The sequence below is a fragment of the Oreochromis aureus genome, linkage group 6 (assembly GCF_013358895.1).
Source record: "Oreochromis aureus strain Israel breed Guangdong linkage group 6, ZZ_aureus, whole genome shotgun sequence".
Lineage (NCBI taxonomy): Eukaryota > Metazoa > Chordata > Actinopteri > Cichliformes > Cichlidae > Oreochromis > Oreochromis aureus.
This window is the reverse complement of record NC_052947.1, coordinates 4,608,143-4,628,950: the sequence shown is the minus strand read 5'-3', so window position 1 is coordinate 4,628,950 and position 20,808 is coordinate 4,608,143. Positions and strand designations below refer to the sequence as shown.

At 42.8% G+C, this 20,808-nt stretch overlaps 1 protein-coding gene across 1 annotated transcript in view; it reads right to left on the bottom strand.

Moving 5' to 3' along the window:
• Positions 1-1,716: 1,716 nt before the first annotated feature.
• Positions 1,717-20,808, bottom strand: part of LOC116311603 (GTP-binding protein 2-like) — a 64,706-nt gene continuing 45,614 nt past the window's right edge. Inside the window, exons 4-5 of the mRNA XM_039613136.1 lie at positions 4,078-4,242; positions 1,717-3,997 (exon numbers count right to left, since the gene is read on the bottom strand). Coding sequence (XP_039469070.1) covers positions 3,803-3,997; positions 4,078-4,242 — 360 coding nt within the window. The 3' untranslated portion in view covers positions 1,717-3,802. The remainder of the gene's footprint in view (positions 3,998-4,077; positions 4,243-20,808) is intronic.

Here is a 20,808-nt window from a genome sequence, read left to right as displayed (position 1 = left end):
GTCCTGGCTGCTCGTCATGGTTGATACAGATGTCATCCTGCACTCCTTAGTTAGAGGTGTTCTTTAGGTTGCACTGTTGATGTTCCAAATGGTGAAAGAGTCCGTTTTATATGTATTGGACCAGCCCACTAGGAGGTGTCATTACCACCCCAGGGGGTTGGCCTTGGTTTCAGTTGTCCTCTGAGATGCAGAGATAAAGGTGTGGGGTGTAAGCAAAAGGTGAAACCTGTTTGGAGGATCGGTTGGTCAGTAGAAAGTGTAATGGAAAGATAAAAGGTGAAAAACCTTTGGTGGCTCTGTTGGACCTGGTTTCAGTTGCCCTCTGACATGATAAGATAGAGGACCCTGTTTGTAATGAAAACTATGGAAGTACAGTTGAGATGCTCTTGATAAGGATGACCTCTTATGCTGACTGTAGGGGTCTAACTGTAAGCCCCCCTCTAACTGTTGCAGAGTTAAGAATATGTAGTTTTAGAAGTATCCCTGTTTATTTCTAAAGGAATACCTGCTGTTTGTGGTATTCTGTTTAAAAACTATTAGCCTCTGTGTCTTTCAGAGCGCTAAAGAAAAGTAAAATGCTCCTAAAACAGTTAAATCATCTATGTGTGTTTGTGACTAGTAGATAATTATAGGACTACCTGCATTAAAGGAACATTGGGGGTTGTTACAGTGATAGTGTGGCTATGTGTGAATATGTGTTTTTTAGAAGGTGGAAAAACTTTCTGTTTAAAACTATTAGCCTCTGTGTGTTTCAGAGCACTAAAGAAAAGCAAAATACCCCTAAAGTAGTTAAATTAAATCATCTATGTCTAAATAACAGAACTCTGAGACCTATACAATCCTTTAAAACAGCTCAATTAAAACACATAATGGTTTCATTAAATAAAACGCTATTAAACACATATGACCCCTGAACTCACAAGCACGCGTGCAAAGTCCGTCCTCCAGCACATGCCCTCACATGAACAGCGCTGGGGATAGGGAGGGGTGAGGGGATGCGGGGGGCAAAAAAGTATAGGTATATTACTACTGTCCCCTGTCTGCTGGACACCTCTTAAATGAATCATTAGACTCACCTGTGGTTGAATGCCTGTTAATTCGAATTTTGTAGTCTTAAGTGTGGCTTTTCTCCTAAGAATAAAATTGGGGTGTACTCATTTTTGCGACATGGGCTTGAATGAATTTGTTACAAAAATCACTTTTTTGTGTGTGCAAATTACCAAATCTTGTTTGCAATCAATGGCCCACAGTTATGGGAGTATTTTGTAGTAGAGTATCTCATAGAAAATGTTGATTCTGAAAGGAAACTAAAGGTTTTCTGACAAATGTAGTGGGGTGTACTCATTTATGCTGAACACTGTAGTAACAGGATGTAAGATGCAAGCTGGGACTGCATGCAGTTAGAGGCACAACAAAGTTGCTAGGACAGTCTACAGAAACATCTGTGCTGTATATGGATTTTAACTAAGTCCTGATGGGAGAAACAAATGCAAAAGGCTACCATGATATGGAAATGTTATGGAAGATTTTTTAAAAACACTTGAGAGTGACAGCCATTTCCTCATGCTTCCAGTACCGGTACTAAACTCAGAAAAGCTGAGAAGATGGAGAACAAAACCATTTTTCATAATAAGATGTCTAAAACAAACTTCCTCTGTGTTAAAGTTGCAAATTGATGAAAGCAGAATTTGCATTTCTTACTGTTACTTTTTTATTTCTCACTAAAAGGGACAGTCAGGAAAAACTAATAAATTCACCCCTTAACATTTAAATGTTTAGCTTTAGCATCTCACACCTTTCAGCACCACCTCCATGTTACACTGTACTGCAGAACTGGTAGTCTCCAACATGCAGAATCAAAATACAAAGTGAGAAATCAACCATCACTCTATTAAACAGTAAACAGACTGAAATGCTACACAGGATCAAGGAAAGTACATTCAATATTTAGCTTTACAACTGCACAGAACCCCAGAAAAATGAAGTTTACCTGCATAAACACTCCACCACATGTGTGTTATACTTGAAATGTGCATTTGTTTTTGTTTTTAATTACTCAAAGGGCATGCAGGTTAGGTTAGGTTTAGCTGCAAAAGCTGCCTGGCACATAAAATCTACAAACTTCTAATACAGCCAACAAATATGAATGGAGAGTTGCAACAAACTGGAAACCTAATAGCAAATATTTCTGTCATTCGTAAATGCAGATACTGAATGTACAGGATTTGATGGTTAAGAATTTAATGCCAACAAGCTGCAAACAGTAGAAAATCAAAGTTTCTTCTACAAAAACAAATCATCTTTTGGAGGGAAAAGGAACCTGTCACACTCTTGGAACACAGTGATGCATTTAGCTAACAGCTTAACTCCGGACGAAATATATATTTCATCCAACATTCAGAAATCATCCTCAAAAAATAACTGTAATGCCAATCACCTGGTCGTCCTGCAGAAATATGTCTAATTATTAGTATTTTACAACCCACCCCCCCAAAATGAAATCTAAAAACCACTGTGGTGTATGTGGCACCGAGTAGGTGACAAATATGTTTTTGCAGTTGTGAACACAAACTAGTAAAATGTGATCTTAAATTAAGAGACCAAAATTTTTTTTGAATCACCCAAACATCTTAGTCAATCATTCAATACATATAGATCAATCATTGCACTAATTAGTCCAGCGGTCCCCAACCCCCAATCTGTGGCAAAACATCAAATTAATTAACTACGTAAGTCCACTATGGCCATCCAGCTTTAAATCAAGATATGAATGTTTGTTGGAAAACAGCGGTTCTGAGTCGTTTGGTACCGGGCCGCTAGAGTTGAGGCTCGGGTGTGAAATTTATGGTTTTCAGGGTTTTCTATCATTTACTCGGTTAACTGGGTCTTTTCCCTTGTTGTAGTTGTGTGTCTTATTTTGAAAGAAATATTTACACATTACCATAGTGACCAGCGAGCATTAAGGGGCAGAGAGGAAGATGTTACTCTCAATGTTGTTGGCACATTTCAGGAGGATGCTGCTAATAAAGTTACACACTTCTGGTAATAATTTGAAATCACAAATTACTAGTTTGCCCACCGATGTTGTCAGATAATGTCACGTGACTCCTCCAATGCTTTGTGAAAAATACCCCAGTCAATAGCTAAACCATGAAAAAACCACGGCAAGGGTCTAAAATGTTTGATGTCATAAGCAGAATCCCTAGAAAGGAAGCCACCTAAGACTAATGAAAATAAGGTATGTGCTAAATATAATCTTCCCTCACCAAATTTCCTGATGAGTCTAAGCGTGCAATGTCTCTGAGACAGTACGAAGAGCGAGGTCAATCCGTCCTGCGCATCAAGAGAAACAGAATTACACCTTTACTCCACATCAAAGATGAGTAAGCACTATTCTTGCTTTTAAAATAATCCTGCTATCTTCCAATGACAGCTGCAATGATAAAAAGGAACCTTTTAATCAATCTGTGGCAAAACTTCAAATGAATCTTCAGGCTTAAGTCCACTATGGTCATCCAGCTTTAGCTCAAGATATGAATGTTTGTTGGAAAACAGCCTTTCTGACATCGCCGCAGGAACGGATGAGGACAGAAACATAGATCCAAGACAGGTGGGACTCCAACATGATGTGCATGGCTAAATTTGATCAGAGACCTATGTTCCCCAAGCAGTCATCATTCTCACCGCCTCAATATCGGTCTGTTTGATGAAGGAGCAATTCCTGTTGTATAGAGCGCTTTGAGTACTCCGGGAGAGTAGAAAAGCACTATATAAGAATCAGTCCATTTACCATTTACCATTCCTAATAATCCTGCAGGTTCTGGTCGTGGTTCTGGTTCTGGTTGTGATTCTGGGAAGGGGGCAGCAGGCAGGTGACATGGCCGATGCCTTTGGTGACACCCTCCCTGAAGAGAAGCTTAGCACCCAGGCGCAAGTACTCAGGGTGTTTGATAAAGTGGAAACGAACAACAGCTCTCTCGCCAGTACGCAGCTCATCCTGCAGCAGAAATCTAAGGTTACATGATGTGGTTACATAGAAGCTTGAAAAATAATCATGTATTATGTAATTTCACCAACCTTTCCATGAAGGCACTCCACAGTGGCAGTCTGCCTGACATTACCAACGTGTATGGTGACCTGTGACCCCCGACGGAAAGTCTTGGCATGGAAGAGCAGGACAATGGCAGCTTCAAACTGACAGCAGATGGTTGGGTTCATCTTGGGACTGACCATCACCATGCCCTGTAACGCCAATCACACACTGATATCTGTTATCAGCAGTTGTAGAATATTTGCAGGTCTTACAGGTATCAAAAAGCAGTCCTTTATCCATTAGTACGCAACTTGTTAAGAATAAATTCACATTTTCCTACAAGTTGGTTGTGCACACTCTCAGAAATTTCCAGGTGGTAGAATCCAAAACTAGCTGTCTTGTGAGTTCAAGCTCACAAGACAGGTGTTTCATTTTTGGATAAATACTATGCCCACCTTCATTATTTATTTTTATATATTATTATTTTTATATTTCGCGTCGAGCCACGCCCAACACCTAAAACCAGCACGTCCGAACTGATGTCACATTGATGGAATTCTTGCATTTAACCCCCAGCTAACATTTCATCTTATTCAATCATGATTATAGTCGTCCCACTAGGTGGCGCTCTAACTATTACTGACAAATGGCATAACAAACATTTCCGGGCTTGAGTCTCATCACGACTGCTACGTTTGGGAGAGATTGGACATTGTGTTTTTGAGTGACAGCAGATTAAAGTTATTTGCGAGTGATTGAAACTCCACGTGCCGCCATGACCACCCCGTTTCCCTGAACATAAAAAGCTTCGCAATTTAACATCACAAAGGTCTTTGGATTCCACGCACTGGAGATTCGTTCAATATGATGAAATCCCTTGGAGGAGTTCGTCAAAGTATGAGGCCTGAAAAGAGGGGAAAAATGTCGCCAAAATTACACTAATTTTGAAATGGCTGACTTCCTGTTGGATTTGGGATATTGCTCCAGGAGACTTTTTTGTACATCTTGATATCTCCTATAAGCTCACCAGGTTTCAGACTTATAGATAAAACACAGAGCAGGGGCTGTTGTTTTGAAATTTTGTAGGGGGCGCTGTGGAGCCATTTTGCGATCTTCGATGGAAATCATCACATAACACGATAGCGCTCATCACATTGGAGGGGTGCGCCAAATTTGAAGACTTTTTAAACTTTCCAAGCCCCTCAAAATCCACTTCAATTGTCATGGTGAACTGCGTTGCCACCAGGGTGCGCCGTTAAGTTTTAACTCACAATTTTCTCACTGAAGCATCACGAGGGACTGATGGTGATACTCACCGCTTTTGAAGTGGCCACGATGAACCTGTGAAAATCAGTACAACAAAATAAAAGACATGACATTTCCTGTTGCCACTAGGTGGCGCTCTACGTATTCTTGACAATGGGAACATCAATTTGTTCAGGGCGGGTCTGACATCATGCCTGTAAAATCTGGTACTGATCAGATTGGATTTCATTGAGTTACACTAATTTGTTTCTTAATGGCGAGACCTCAATGTTCGCCATGCTGCTGGGGTCACACCCTTCCGCGAAAACTCACAGTTTTCACTGTAACCCCAGACCAACTCCTTAAGGCTTTCCTGGAGAAATTTGAGGGTGCAAATGTCACCCATCACTATACTGTACTCCAAAGTGTAAAACATGACATTTCCTGTTCCCACTAGGTGGCGCTGTCCCTGGTGTCAAATATGGCAGTTGAAATATGTTCAGGGTTGGAGCCTTATCATATGTGTGCTCTTTGGTCTAGGTCGGACGATGTATGACAGATTGAGAGGCAATAAGATTTTCATGGCGAGTCATCGAAATTCGCCGTGGCGCCACGGCCTCACAGTATCGCGAAAACTCAAAAGCTCCGCAATTTAACATGGCCCAGGTGTGTAGTTGAAACTGACCAAAGATGAAGCTTATACGACCAAATCCCAAGGAGGAGATCGAAAAAGTTCGAGGCATGGAAATGGCAAAATTAGAGCCAAAATATGACATTCAATCCAAAATGGCGGACTTCCTGTTGGGTTGGCGTCAATGGTCCCATTAACTTTTTTGTTCGTCTTAGCATGATACACATGTGTGCCAGATTTCATACATGTAGCTCAAATGATGTGTTCGTAGGGCTGCATTTAACAAGGTATAGGTGGCGCTACAGAGCCATTTCCCAATGCTCATATGTAAAACCATTAAAATACAAAATTTTTCACCAGACCTGGCATGTGTGCAAAATTTCATGAGTTTTCGAGCATCTTAAAGCCCTCAAAAAGGCAATTCATTTCAATGAAAAATAATAATAATAACAACAATAATAATAATTAAAGCTGCAAGCAGCGTTATGAGGGCCCTCGCACCCCGGCACGTCGGGCCATGCCCAACACCTACAAACCAGCACGTCCGATCTGATGTCACATTGATGGAAATCATGCCTAGAACCACCAGCTAACGATTCATCTCATTCAATCATTATTATAGTCGTCCCACTAGGTGGCGCTCTAACCATTACTGACAAATGGGATAACAAACATTTCCGACCTTGAGTCTAATCACGCCTGCGACCTTTGGGAGAGATTGGACATTGTGTTTTTGAGCGACAGCAGGTTACTGCTTTTTGGCGAGTGATTGAAACTCCACGTGCCGCCATGGCCACCTCGTTTCCCTGAACGTAAAAAGCTTCGCAATTTAACATCACAAAGGTCTTTAGATTCCACACACAGGAGATCGGGTTAATCTGATGAAATCCCTTGGAGGAGTTCGTCAAAGTATGAGGCCTGAAAAGAGGCGAAAAAGTGGCTAAAATTACACTTTAATTTTAAAATGGCTGACTTCCTGTTGGATTTGGGATATTGCTCTAAGAGACTTTTTTGTACATCTTGATATCCTCCATAAGCTTACCAGGTTTCAGACTTATAAATAAAACACAGAGCAGGGGCTGATGTTTTGAAATTTTGTAGGGGGCGCTGTGGAGCCATTTTGCACTATTCAAGGAAAATGATCACATAACAACAAAGCCCTCATCACATTGGAGGTTTGGGCCAAATTCCAAGACTTTTTAAAATTTCCAAGCCCCTCAAAAGCCACTTCGTCTTTCATGGTGAACCGCGTTGCCACCAGGGTGCGCCGTTCAGTTTAAAGTCACAATTTTCTCACTGAAGCATCACGAGGGACTGATGGTGATATTCACCACTTTTGAGGTGGCCACGATGAACCTGTGAAAATCAGTAGAAGAAAATGAAAGCCATGGCATTTCCTGGTGCCACTAGGTGGCGCTCTACCTATTCCTTACAATGGGCACATCATTCTGTTCAGGGCGGGTCTGACATCATCCCTGTAAAGTCTGGTACTGATCAGACTAGATTTCATTGAGTTATACTAATTTGTTTCTTAATGGCGAGACATCAATAATCGCCATGCTGCTGGGGTCACACCCTTTCGCGAAAACTCACAGTTTTCACTGTAACCCAAGATCAACTGCTTAAGGCTTTCCTGGAGAAATTTGAGGCTGCAGATGTCAACCATAACAATACTGTACCCCAAAGTGTAAAACATGATATTTCCTGTTCCCACTAGGTGGCGCTGTACCTGATGTCAAATATGGCAGTTGAAATATGTTCAGGGTGGAGCCTTATCATATGTGTCCACTTTGGTCAAGGTCGGACAATGTATGACAGAACGAGAGGCAATAAGATTTTCATGGCGAGTCATCGAAATTCGCCGTGGCGCCACGGCCTCACCGTATCCCAAAACTCAAAAGCTCCGCAATTTAACATGGCCCAGGTGTGTAGTTGACACTGACCAAATATGAAGCTTGTACAATGAAATTCCAATGAGGAGTTCGCAAAAGTTCGAGGCATGGAAATGGCAAAATTAGAGCCAAAATGTCACCTTCACTTCCAAATGGCGGACTTCCTGTTGGGTTTGCGTCAATGGTCCCACTGACTTTTTGTTCGTCTTGGCATGATACACATGTGTGCCAAATTTCATACATGTAGCTAAAACGATGTGTTCGTAGGGCTGCATTTAACAAGGCATAGGTGGCGCTACAGAGCCATTTCCCAGTGCTCATATGTAAAACCATTAAAATACAAAATTTTTCACCAGACCTGGCATGTGTGCAAAATTCCAAGAGTTTTCGAGCATGTTAAAGCCCTCAAAAAGGCCCTTCTTTTGCCTGAATAATAATAATAATAATAATAATAATAATAATAAGAAACGGAGCAGATACAATAGGGCCTTCGCACTCTCAGTGCTCGGGCCCTAATTAAAGCTGCAAGCAGCGTTATGAGGGCCCTCGCACCCTGGCACGTCGAGCCACGCCCAACACCTACAACCAGCACATCCGATCTGATGTCACATTGATGGAATTCATGCCTAGAACCACCAGCTAACGATTCATCTCATTCAATCATTATTATAGTCGTCCCACTAGGTGGCGCTCTAACCATTACTGACAAATGGGATAACAAACATTTCCGACCTTGAGTCTCATCACGCCTGCGAACTTTGGGAGAGATTGGACATTGTGTTTTTGAGTGACAGCAGATTACTGCTTTTGGCGAGGATTGAAACTCCACGTGCCGCCATGGCCACCCCGCTTCCCTGAACGTAAAAGCTTCGCAATTTAACATCACAAAGGTCTTTAGATTCCACACACAGGAGATCGGGTTAATCTGATCAAATCCCTTGGAGGAGTTCGTCAAAGTATGAGGCCTGAAAAGAGGCGAAAAAGTGGCTAAAATTACACCTTAATTTTAAAATGGCTGACTTCCTGTTGGATTTGGGATATTGCTCCAAGAGACTTTTTGTACATCTTGATATCCTCCATAAGCTTACCAGGTTTCAGACTTATAAATAAAACACAGAGCAGGGGCTGATGTTTTAAAATTTTGTAGGGGGCGCTGTGGAGCCATTTTGCACTATTCAAGGAAAATGATCACATAACAACAAAGCCCTCATCACATTGGAGGTTTGGGCCAAATTCCAAGACTTTTTAAAATTTCCAAGCCCCTCAAAAGCCACTTCGTCTTTCATGGTGAACCGCGTTGCCACCAGGGTGCGCCGTTCAGTTTAAAGTCACAATTTTCGCACTGAAGCATCATGAAGGACTGATGGTGATACTCACCGTTTTGAGGTGGCCACGATGAACCTGTGAAAATCAGTACAACAAAATGAAAGACATGACATTTCCTGTTGCCACTAGGTGGCTCTCTACGTATTCCTGACAATGGGCATATCAATCTGTTCAGGGTGCGTCTGACATCATCCCGGTAAAATCTGGTACTGATCACATTGGATTTCATTGAGTTACACTAATTTGTTTCTTCATGGCGAGACCTCAATGTTCGCCATGCTGCTGGGGTCACACCCTTCAGCGAAAACTCACAGTTTTCTCTGTAACCCAAGACCAACTCCTTAAGGCTTTCCTGGAGAAATTTGAGGCTGCAGATGTCACCCATTACAATACTGTACCCCAAAGTAAAAAACATGACATTTCCTGTTCCCACTAGGTGGCGCTGTACCTGATGTCAAATATGGCAGTTGAAATATGTTCAGGGGTGGAGCCTTATCATATGTGTCCACTTTGGTCAAGGTCGGACAATGTATGACAGAACGAGAGGCATTAAGATTTTCATGGCGAGTCATCGAAATTCGCCGTGGCGCCACGGCCTCACCGTATCCCGAAAACTCAAAAGCTCCGCAATTTAACATGGCCCAGGTGTGTAGTTGACACTGACCACATATGAAGCTTGTACGATGAAATTCCAATGAGGAGTTCGCAAAAGTTCGAGGCATGGAAATGGCAAAATTAGAGACAAAATGTCACCTTCACTTCCAAATGGCGGACTTCCTGTTGGGTTTGCATCAATGGTCCCAATGACTTTTTTGTTCATCTTGGCATGATACACATGTGTGCCAAATTTCATACATGTAGCTAAAACGATGTGTTCGTAGGGCTGCATTTAACAAGGCATAGGTGGCGCTACAGAGCCATTTCCCAGTGCTCATATGTAAAACCATTAAAATACAAAATTTTTCACCAGACCTGGCATGTGTGCAAAATTCCAAGAGTTTTCGAGCATGTTAAAGCCCTCAAAAAGGCCCTTCTTTTGCCTGAATAATAATAATAATAATAATTAAAGCTGCAAGCAGCGATATGAGGGCCCTCGCACCCCGGTAGCGTCGAGCCAAGCCCAACACCTAAAACCAGCGCTTCCGATCTGATGTCACATTGATGGAATTCATGCATTTAACCACCAGCTAAAATTTCATCTCATTCAACCATTATTATAGTCGTCCCACTAGGTGGCGCTCTAACCATTGCTGACAAATGGCATAACAAACATTTCCGAGCTCGAGTCTCATCACGCCTGCGAACTTTGGGAGAGATTGGACATTGTGTTTTGAGCGACAGCAGGTTACTGCTTTTTGGCGAGTGAGTGAAACTCCACGTGCCGCCATGACCACCCCGTTTCCCTGAACGTAAAAAGCTTCGCAATTTAACATCACAAAGGTCTTTAGATTCCACACACAGGAGATCGCGTAAATCTAATGAAATCCCTTGGAGGAGTTCGTCAAAGTATGAGGCCTGAAAAGAGGGGAAAATGTCGCCAAATTTACACCTTAATTTTAAAATGGCTGACTTCCTGTTGGATTTGGGATATTGCTCCAAGAGACTTTTTTGTACATCTTGATATCTCCAATAAGCTTGCCAGGTTTCAAACTCATACATAAAACACAGAGCAGGGGCTGTTGTTTTGAAATTTTGTAGGGGGCGCTGTGGAGCCATTTTGCGCTGTTCAAGGAAAATGAACATATAAAAGAAATCCCTCATCACATTAGAGGTGTGCGCCAAATTTCAAGACTTTTAAACTTTTCAAGTCCCTCAAAAGCCACTTCATCTTTCATGGTGAACTGCGCTGCCACCAGGGTGCGCCGTTCAGTTTATAGTCACAATTTTCTCACTGAAGCATCAAGAGGGACTGATGGTGATATTCACCGCTTTTGAGGTGGCCACGATGAACCTGTGAAAATCAGTACAACAAAATGAAAGACATGACATTTCCTGGTGCCACTAGGTGGCGCTCTACGTATTCCTGACAATGGGCATATCAATCTGTTCAGGGCGGGTCTGACATCATCCCTGTAAAATCTGGTACTGATCAGATTGGATTTCATTGAGTTACACTAATTTGTTTCTTCATGGCGAGACCTCAATGTTCGCCATGCTGCTGGGGTCACACCCTTCAGCGAAAACTCACAGTTTTCTCTGTAACCCAAGACCAACTCCTTAAGGCTTTCCTGGAGAAATTTGAGGCTGCAGATGTCACCCATTACAATACTGTACCCCAAAGTGTAAAACATGACATTTCCTGTTCCCACTAGGTGGCGCTGTCCCTGGTGTCAAATATGGCAGTTGAAATATGTTCAGGGGTGGAGCCTTATCATATGTGTCCACTTTGGTCAAGGTCGGACAATGTATGACAGAACGAGAGGCAATAAGATTTTCATGGCGAGTCATCGAAATTCGCCGTGGCGCCACGGCCTCACAGTAACCCGAAAACTCAAAACCTCCGCAATTTAACATGGCCCAGGTGTGTAGTTGACACTGACCAAATATGAAGCTTGGACGATGAAATTCCAATGAGGAGTTCGCAAAAGTTCGAGGCATGGAAATGGCAAAATTAGAGCCAAAATGTCAACTTCACTTCCAAATGGCGGACTTCCTGTTGGGTTTAGGACATGGCCATAATAGACTTTTATGTGCGTCTCCGAACGCTAGATATGTGTTCGAGTTTTATACATGTAGGTCATACCCATCTCGGGGCTCGCGTTTCTCATTTTTCTAGGTGGCGCTACTGAGCCAATTTTCCCTGGACATGTCTCACGGACATTAAAATACGTAAATTTTCACCAGACCTGACGCGTCTGCAAAATTTCATGAGTTTTCGAGCATGTTTAGGCCCTCAAAAGGCCGATTCATTTGCCGAAATAATAATAATAATAATAATAATAATAATAATAATAATAATAATTAAAGCTGCAAGCAGCGATATGAGGCCCTCGCACCCCGGTAGCGTCGAGCCAAGCCCAACACCTAAAACCAGCGCTTCCGATCTGATGTCACATTGATGGAATTCATGCATTTAACCACCAGCTAAAATTTCATCTCATTCAACCATTATTATAGTCGTCCCACTAGGTGGCGCTCTAACCATTACTGACAAATGGCATAACAAACATTTCCGAGCTCGAGTCTCATCACGCCTGCGACCTTTGGGAGAGATTGGACATTGTGTTTTTGAGCGACAGCAGGTTACTGCTTTTGGCGAGGATTGAAACTCCACGTGCCGCCATGACCACCCGTTTCCCTGAACGTAAAAGCTTCGCAATTTAACATCACAAAGGTCTTTAGATTCCACACACAGGAGATCGCGTAAATCTAATGAAATCCCTTGGAGGAGTTCGTCAAAGTATGAGGCCTGAAAAGAGGGAAAATGTCGCCAAATTTACACATTGATTTTAAAATGGCTGACTTCCTGTTGGATTTGGGATATTGCTCCAAGAGACTTTTTGTACATCTTGATATCTCCAATAAGCTTGCCAGGTTTCAAACTCATACATAAAACACAGAGCAGGGGCTGTTGTTTTGAAATTTTGTAGGGGCGCTGTGGAGCCATTTTGCGCTGTTCAAGGAAAATGAACATATAAAAGAAATCCCTCATCACATTAGAGGTGTGCGCCAAATTTCAAGACTTTTAAACTTTTCAAGCCCCTCAAAAGCCACTTCATCTTTCATGGTGAACTGCGCTGCCACCAGGGTGCGCCGTTCAGTTTATAGTCACAATTTTCTCACTGAAGCATCAAGAGGGACTGATGGTGATATTCACCGCTTTTGAGGTGGCCACGATGAACCTGTGAAAATCAGTACAACAAAATGAAAGACATGACATTTCCTGGTGCCACTAGGTGGCGCTCTACGTATTCCTGACAATGGGCATATCAATCTGTTCAGGGCGGGTCTGACATCATCCCTGTAAAATCTGGTACTGATCACATTGGATTTCATTGAGTTACACTAATTTGTTTCTTCATGGCGAGACCTCAATGTTCGCCATGCTGCTGGGGTCACACCCTTCAGCGAAAACTCACAGTTTTCTCTGTAACCCAAGACCAACTCCTTAAGGCTTTCCTGGAGAAATTTGAGGCTGCAGATGTCACCCATTACAATACTGTACCCCAAAGTGTAAAACATGACATTTCCTGTTCCCACTAGGTGGCGCTGTACCTGATGTCAAATATGGCAGTTGAAATATGTTCAGGGGTGGAGCCTTATCATATGTGTCCACTTTGGTCAAGGTCGGACAATGTATGACAGAACGAGAGGCAATAAGATTTTCATGGCGAGTCATCGAAATTCGCCGTGGCGCCACGGCCTCACAGTAACCCGAAAACTCAAAAGCTCCGCAATTTAACATGGCCCAGGTGTGTAGTTGACACTGACCAAATATGAAGCTTGTACGATGAAATTCCAATGAGGAGTTCGCAAAAGTTCGAGGCATGGAAATGGCAAAATTAGAGCCAAAATGTCACCTTCACTTCCAAATGGCGGACTTCCTGTTGGGTTTAGGACATGGCCATAATAGACTTTTATGTGCGTCTCCGAAAGTTAGATATGTGTTCGAGTTTTATACATGTAGGTCATACCCATCTCGGGGCTCGCGTTTCTCATTTTTCTAGGTGGCGCTACTGAGCCAATTTTCCCTGGACATGTCTACGGACATTAAAATACGTAAATTTTCACCAGACCTGACGCGTCTGCAAAATTTCATGAGTTTTCGAGCATGTTTAGGCCCTCAAAAGGCCGATTCATTTGCCGAAATAATAATAATAATAATAATTAAAGCTGCAAGCAGCGATATGAGGGCCCTCGCACCCCCGGCACGTCGAGCCACGCCCAACACCTACAACCAGCACGTCCGATCTGATGTCACATTGATGGAATTCATGCATTTAACCACCAGCTCAAATTTAATCTCATTCAATCATGATTATAGTTGTCCCACTAGGTGGCGCTCTAACCATTAATGACAAATGGCATAACAAACATTTCCGAGCTCGAGTCTTATCACGCCTGCGACCTTTGGGAGAGATTGGACATTGTGTTTTTGAGTGATAGCAGATTACTGCTTTTTGGCGAGTGATTGAAACTCCACGTGCCGCCATGACCACCCCGTTGCCCTGACCGTAAAAAGCTTCGCAATTTAACATCACAAAGGTCTTTAGATTCCACACACAGGAGATCGCGGCAATATGATAAAATCCCTTGGAGGAGTTCGTCAAAGTATGAGGCCTGAAAAGAGGGAAAATGTCGCCAAAATTACACATTCATTTTAAAATGGCTGACTTCCTGTAGGATTGGGGATATTGCTCCAAGAGACTTTTTGTACATCTTGACATCTCCTATAAGCTACCAGGTTTCAGACTCATACATAAAACACAGAGCAGGGGCTGATGTTTTGAAATTTTGTAGGGGGCGCTGTGGAGCCATTTTGCGCTGTTCGACAAAAATGATGACATAACTCGATAGCGCTCCTCACATTGGAGGTGTGGGCCAAATTTCAAGACTTTTCAAACTTTCCAAACCCCTCAAAAGCCACTTCAATGGTCATGGTGAACAGCGTTGCCACCAGGGTGCGCCGTTGAGTTTAAAGTCACAATTTTCTCACTGAAGCATCACGAGGGACTGATGGTGATATTCACCGCTTTTGAGGTGGCCACGACGCACCTGTGAAAATCAGTACAACAAAATTTAAGACATGACATTTCCTGTTGCCACTAGGTGGCGCTCTACGTATTCCTGACAATGGGCACATCAATCTGTTCAGGGCGGGTCTGACATCATCCCTGTAAAGTCTGGTACTGATCAGACTGGATTTCATTGAGTTACACTAATTTGTTTCTTCATGGCGAGACATCAAACCGCCATGCTGCAGGGGTCACACCCTCTGACGAAAAGTCACAGTTTTCTCTGTAACCCAAGACCAACTCCTTAAGGCTTTCCTGGAGAAATTTGAGGCTGCAGATGTCACCCATTACAATACTGTACCCCAAAGTGTAAAACATGACATTTCCTGTTCCCACTAGGTGGCGCTGTCCCTGATGTCAAATATGGCAGTTGAAATATGTTCAGGGGTGGAGCCTTATCATATGTGTCCACTTTGGTCAAGGTCGGACAATGTATGACAGAACGAGAGGCAATAAGATTTTCATGGCGAGTCATCGAAATTCGCCGTGGCGCCACGGCCTCACAGTAACCCGAAAACTCAAAACCTCCGCAATTTAACATGGCCCAGGTGTGTAGTTGACACTGACCAAATATGAAGCTTGTACGATGAAATTCCAATGAGGAGTTCGCAAAAGTTCGAGGCATGGAAATGGCAAAATTAGAGCCAAAATGTCACCTTCACTTCCAAATGGCGGACTTCCTGTTGGGTTTAGGACATGGCCATAATAGACTTTTTATGTGCGTCTCCGAACGTTAGATATGTGTTCGAGTTTTATACATGTAGGTCATACCCATCTCGGGGCTCGCGTTTCTCATTTTTCTAGGTGGCGCTACTGAGCCAATTTTCCCTGGACATGTCTCACGGACATTAAAATACGTAAATTTTCACCAGACCTGACGAGTCTGCAAAATTTCATGAGTTTTCGAGCATGTTTAGGCCCTCAAAAGGCCGATTCATTTGCGAAATAATAATAATAATAATAATAATAATAATAATAATAATAATAATAATAATAATAATAATAATAATAAGAAACAGAGCAGATACAATAGGGCCTTCGCACTTTTGTGCTCGGCCCTAATAATAATAATAATAATAATAATAATAATAAGAAACAGAGCAGATACAATAGGGCCTTCAAGACTTTTGTGCTCGGGCCCTAATAATTAAAGCTGCAAGCAGCGATATGAGGGCCCTCGCACCCCGGCGGGTCGAGCCAAGCCCAACACCTAAAACCAGCGCTTCCCATCTGATGTCACGTTGATGGAATTCATGCATTTAACCACCAGCTAAAATTTCATCTCATTCAACCATTATTATAGTCGTCCCACTAGGTGGCGCTCTAACCATTACTGACAAATGGCATAACAAACATTTCCGAGCTCGAGTCTCATCACGCCTGCGACCTTTGGGAGAGATTGGACATTGTGTTTTTGAGTGACAGCAGGTTACTGCTTTTGGCGAGTGATTGAAACTCCACGTGCCGCCATGACCACCCGCTTCCCTGAACGTAAAAAGCTTCGCAATTTAACATCACAAAGGTCTTTAGATTCCACACACAGGAGATCGCGTAAATCTAATGAAATCCCTTGGAGGAGTTCGTCAAAGTATGAGGCCTGAAAAGAGGGGAAAATGTCGCCAAATTTACACCTTAATTTTAAAATGGCTGACTTCCTGTTGGATTTGGGATATTGCTCCAAGAGACTTTTTGTACATCTTGATATCTCCAATAAGCTTGCCAGGTTTCAAACTCATACATAAAACACAGAGCAGGGGCTGTTGTTTTGAAATTTTGTAGGGGGCGCTGTGGAGCCATTTTGCGCTATTCAAGGAAAATGAACATATAAAAAGAAATCCCTCATCACATTAGGGGTGTGCGCCAAATTTCAAGACTTTTTAAACTTTTCAAGCCCCTCAAAAGCCACTTCATCTTTCATGGTGAACTGCGTTGCCACCAGGGTGCGCCGTTCAGTTTATAGTCACAATTTTCTCACTGAAGCATCAAGAGGGACTGATGGTGATATTCACCGCTTTTGAGGTGGCCACGATGAACCTGTGAAAATCAGTACAACAAAATGAAAGACATGACATTTCCTGGTGCCACTAGGTGGCGCTCTACGTATTCCTGACAATGGGCATATCAATCTGTTCAGGGCGGGTCTGACATCATCCCTGTAAAATCTGATACTGATCACATTGGATTTCATTGAGTTACACTAATTTGTTTCTTCATGGCGAGACCTCAATGTTCGCCATGCTGCTGGGTCACACCCTTCAGCGAAAACTCACAGTTTTCTCTGTAACCCAAGACCAACTCCTTAAGGCTTTCCTGGAGAAATTTGAGGCTGCAGATGTCACCCATTACAATACTGTACCCCAAAGTGTAAAACATGACATTTCCTGTTCCCACTAGGTGGCGCTGTCCCTGATGTCAAATATGGCAGTTGAAATATGTTCAGGGGTGGAGCCTTATCATATGTGTCCACTTTGGTCAAGGTCGGACAATGTATGACAGAACGAGAGGCAATAAGATTTTCATGGCGAGTCATCGAAATTCGCCGTGGCGCCACGGCCTCACCGTATCCCGAAAACTCAAAAGCTCCGCAATTTAACATGGCCCAGGGTGTAGTTGACACTGACCAAATATGAAGCTTGTCCGATGAAATTCCAATGAGGAGTTCGCAAAAGTTCGAGGCGTGGAAATGGCAAAATTAGAGCCAAAATGTCACCTTCACTTCCAAATGGCGGACTTCCTGTTGGGTTTGCGTCAATGGTCCCACTGACTTTTTGTTCGTCTTGGCATGATACACATCTGTGCCAAATTTCATACATGTAGCTAAAACGATGTGTTCGTAGGGCTGCATTTAACAAGGCATAGGTGGCGCTACAGAGCCATTTCCCAGTGCTCATATGTAAAACCATTAAAATACAAAATTTTTCACCAGACCTGGCATGTGTGCAAAATTCAAGAGTTTTCGAGCATGTTAAAGCCCTCAAAAGGCCCTTCTTTTGCCTGAAATAATAATAATAATAATAATAATAATAATAATAATAATAATAATAAGAAACAGAGCAGATACAATAGGGCCTTCGCACAGTCAGTGCTCGGGCCCTAATAAGAAGAAGAAGAAGAAGAAGAAGAAACGGAGCAGATACAATAGGGCCTTCGCACTCTCAGTGCTCGGGCCCTAATTAAAGCTGCAAGCAGCGTTATGAGGGCCCCTCGCACCCGCACGTCGGGCCACGCCCAACACCTACAACCAGCACGTCCGATCTGATGTCACATTGATGGAATTCATGCCTAGAACAACCAGCTAACGATTCATCTCATTCAATCATTATTATAGTCGTCCCACTAGGTGGCGCTCTAACCATTACTGACAAATGGGATAACAAACATTTCCGACCTTGAGTCTCATCACGCCTGCGAACTTTGGGAGAGATTGGACATTGTGTTTTTGAGTGACAGCAGATTACTGCTTTTGGCGAGGATTGAAACTCCACGTGCCGCCATGGCCACCCCGTTTCCCTGAACGTAAAAGCTTCGCAATTTAACATCACAAAGGTCTTTAGATTTCCACACACAGGAGATCGGGTTAATCTGATCAAATCCCTTGGAGGAGTTCGTCAAAGTATGAGGCCTGAAAAGAGGCGAAAAAGTGGCTAAAATTACACATTAATTTTAAAATGGCTGACTTCCTGTTGGATTTGGGATATTGCTCTAAGAGACTTTTTTGTACATCTTGATATCCTCCATAAGGTTACCAGGTTTCAGACTTATAAATAAAACACAGAGCAGGGGCTGATGTTTTGAAATTTTGTAGGGGGCGCTGTGGAGCCATTTTGCACTATTCAAGGAAAATGATCACATAACAACAAAGCCCTCATCACATTGGAGGTTTGGGCCAAATTCCAAGACTTTTAAAATTTCCAAGCCCCTCAAAAGCCACTTCGTCTTTCATGGTGAACAGCGTTGCCACCAGGGTGCGCCGTTCAGTTTAAAGTCACAATTTTCGCACAGAAGCATCATGAAGGACTGATGGTGATACTCACCGCTTTTGAGGTGGCCACGATGAACCTGTGAAAATCAGTACAACAAAATGAAAGACATGACATTTCCTGTTGCCACTAGGTGGCTCTCTACGTATTCCTGACAATGGGCATATCAATCTGTTCAGGGCGGGTCTGACATCATCCCTGTAAAATCTGGTACTGATCAGATTGGATTTCATTGAGTTACACTAATTTGTTTCTTCATGGCGAGACCTCAATGTTCGCCATGCTGCTGGGGTCACACCCTTCAGCGAAAACTCACAGTTTTCTCTGTAACCCAAGACCAACTCCTTAAGGCTTTCCTGGAGAAATTTGAGGCTGCAGATGTCACCCATTACAATACTGTACCCTAAAGTGTAAAACATGACATTTCCTGTTCCCACTAGGTGGCGCTGTACCTGATGTCAAATATGGCAGTTGAAATATGTTCAGGGGTGGAGCCTTATCATATGTGTCCACTTTGGTCAAGGTCGGACAATGTATGACAGAACGAGAGGCAATAAGATTTTCATGGCGAGTCATCAAAATTCGCCGTGGCGCCACGGCCTCACCGTATCCCGAAAACTCAAAAGCTCTGCAATTTAACATGGCCCAGGTGTGTAGTTGACACTGACCAAATATGAAGCTTATACGACGAAATCCCAAGGAGGAGTTCGAAAAAGTTCGAGGCATGGAAATGGCAAAATTAGAGCCAAAATGTCACCTTCACTTGAAAATGGCAGACTTCCTGTTGGGTTTGCGTCAATGGGCCCACAGACTTTTTTGTTCGTCTTGGCATAATACACATGTGTGCCAAATTTCATACATGTAGCTCCAAGGATGTGTTCGTAGGGATGCATTTAACAGCGCATAGGTGGCGCTCTAGAGCCATTTCCAAGTGCTCATGTGTAAAACCATTAAAATAAAAAATTTTTCACCAGACCTGGCATGTGTGCAAAATTTCATGAGTTTTCGAGCATGTTAAAGCCCTCAAAAAGGCCCTTCTTTTGCCTGAATAATAATAATAATAATAATAATAATAATAATAATAATAATAAACAGAGCAGATACAATAGGGCCTTCGCACTCGAAGTGCTCGGGCCCTAATAATTAAAGCTGCAAGCAGCGTTATGAGGGCCCTCGCACCCCAGCACGTCGAGCCAAGCCAAACACCTATAAGCAGCATGTCCGATCTGATGTCACATTGATGGAATTCATGCATTTAACCACCAGCTAAAATTTCATCTCATTCAACCAATATTATAGTCGTCCCACTAGGTGGCGCTCTAACCTTTATTGAAAAATGGCATAACAAACATTTCCGAGGTCGAGTCTCATCACGCTTGCGACCTTTGGGAGAGATTGGACATTGTGTTTTTGAGTGACAGCAGATTACTGCTTTTTGGCGAGCGATTGAAACGCCACGTGCCACCATGACCACCCCGTTTCCCTGACCTTAAAAAGCTTCGCAATTTAACATCACAAAGGACTTTAGATTCCACGCAGTGGAGATCGTGTTAATCTGATGAACTCCGTTGGATGAGTTCGTCAAAGAACGGGGCCTGAAAAGAGGGGGAAATGGCGCCAAAATTACACATTAACTTTCAAAATGGCTGACTTCCTGTTGGATTTGGGATATTGCTCCAAGAGACTTTTTTGTACATCTTGAAATCTCCTATAAGCTTACCAGGTTTCAGACTTTTAGATAAAACACAGAGCAGGGGCTGTTGTTTTGAAATTTTGTAGGGGGCGCTGCAGAGCCATTTTGCGCTATTCAATGAAAATGGTAAAGTAACAAGAAAGCGCTCATCACATTGGAGGTGTGCGCCAAATTTCAAGACACTTTAAACTTTCCAAGCCCCTCAAAAGTCACTCAATTTTTCATGGTGAACAGCGTTGCCACAAGGGTGCGCCGTTCAGTTTAAAGTCACAA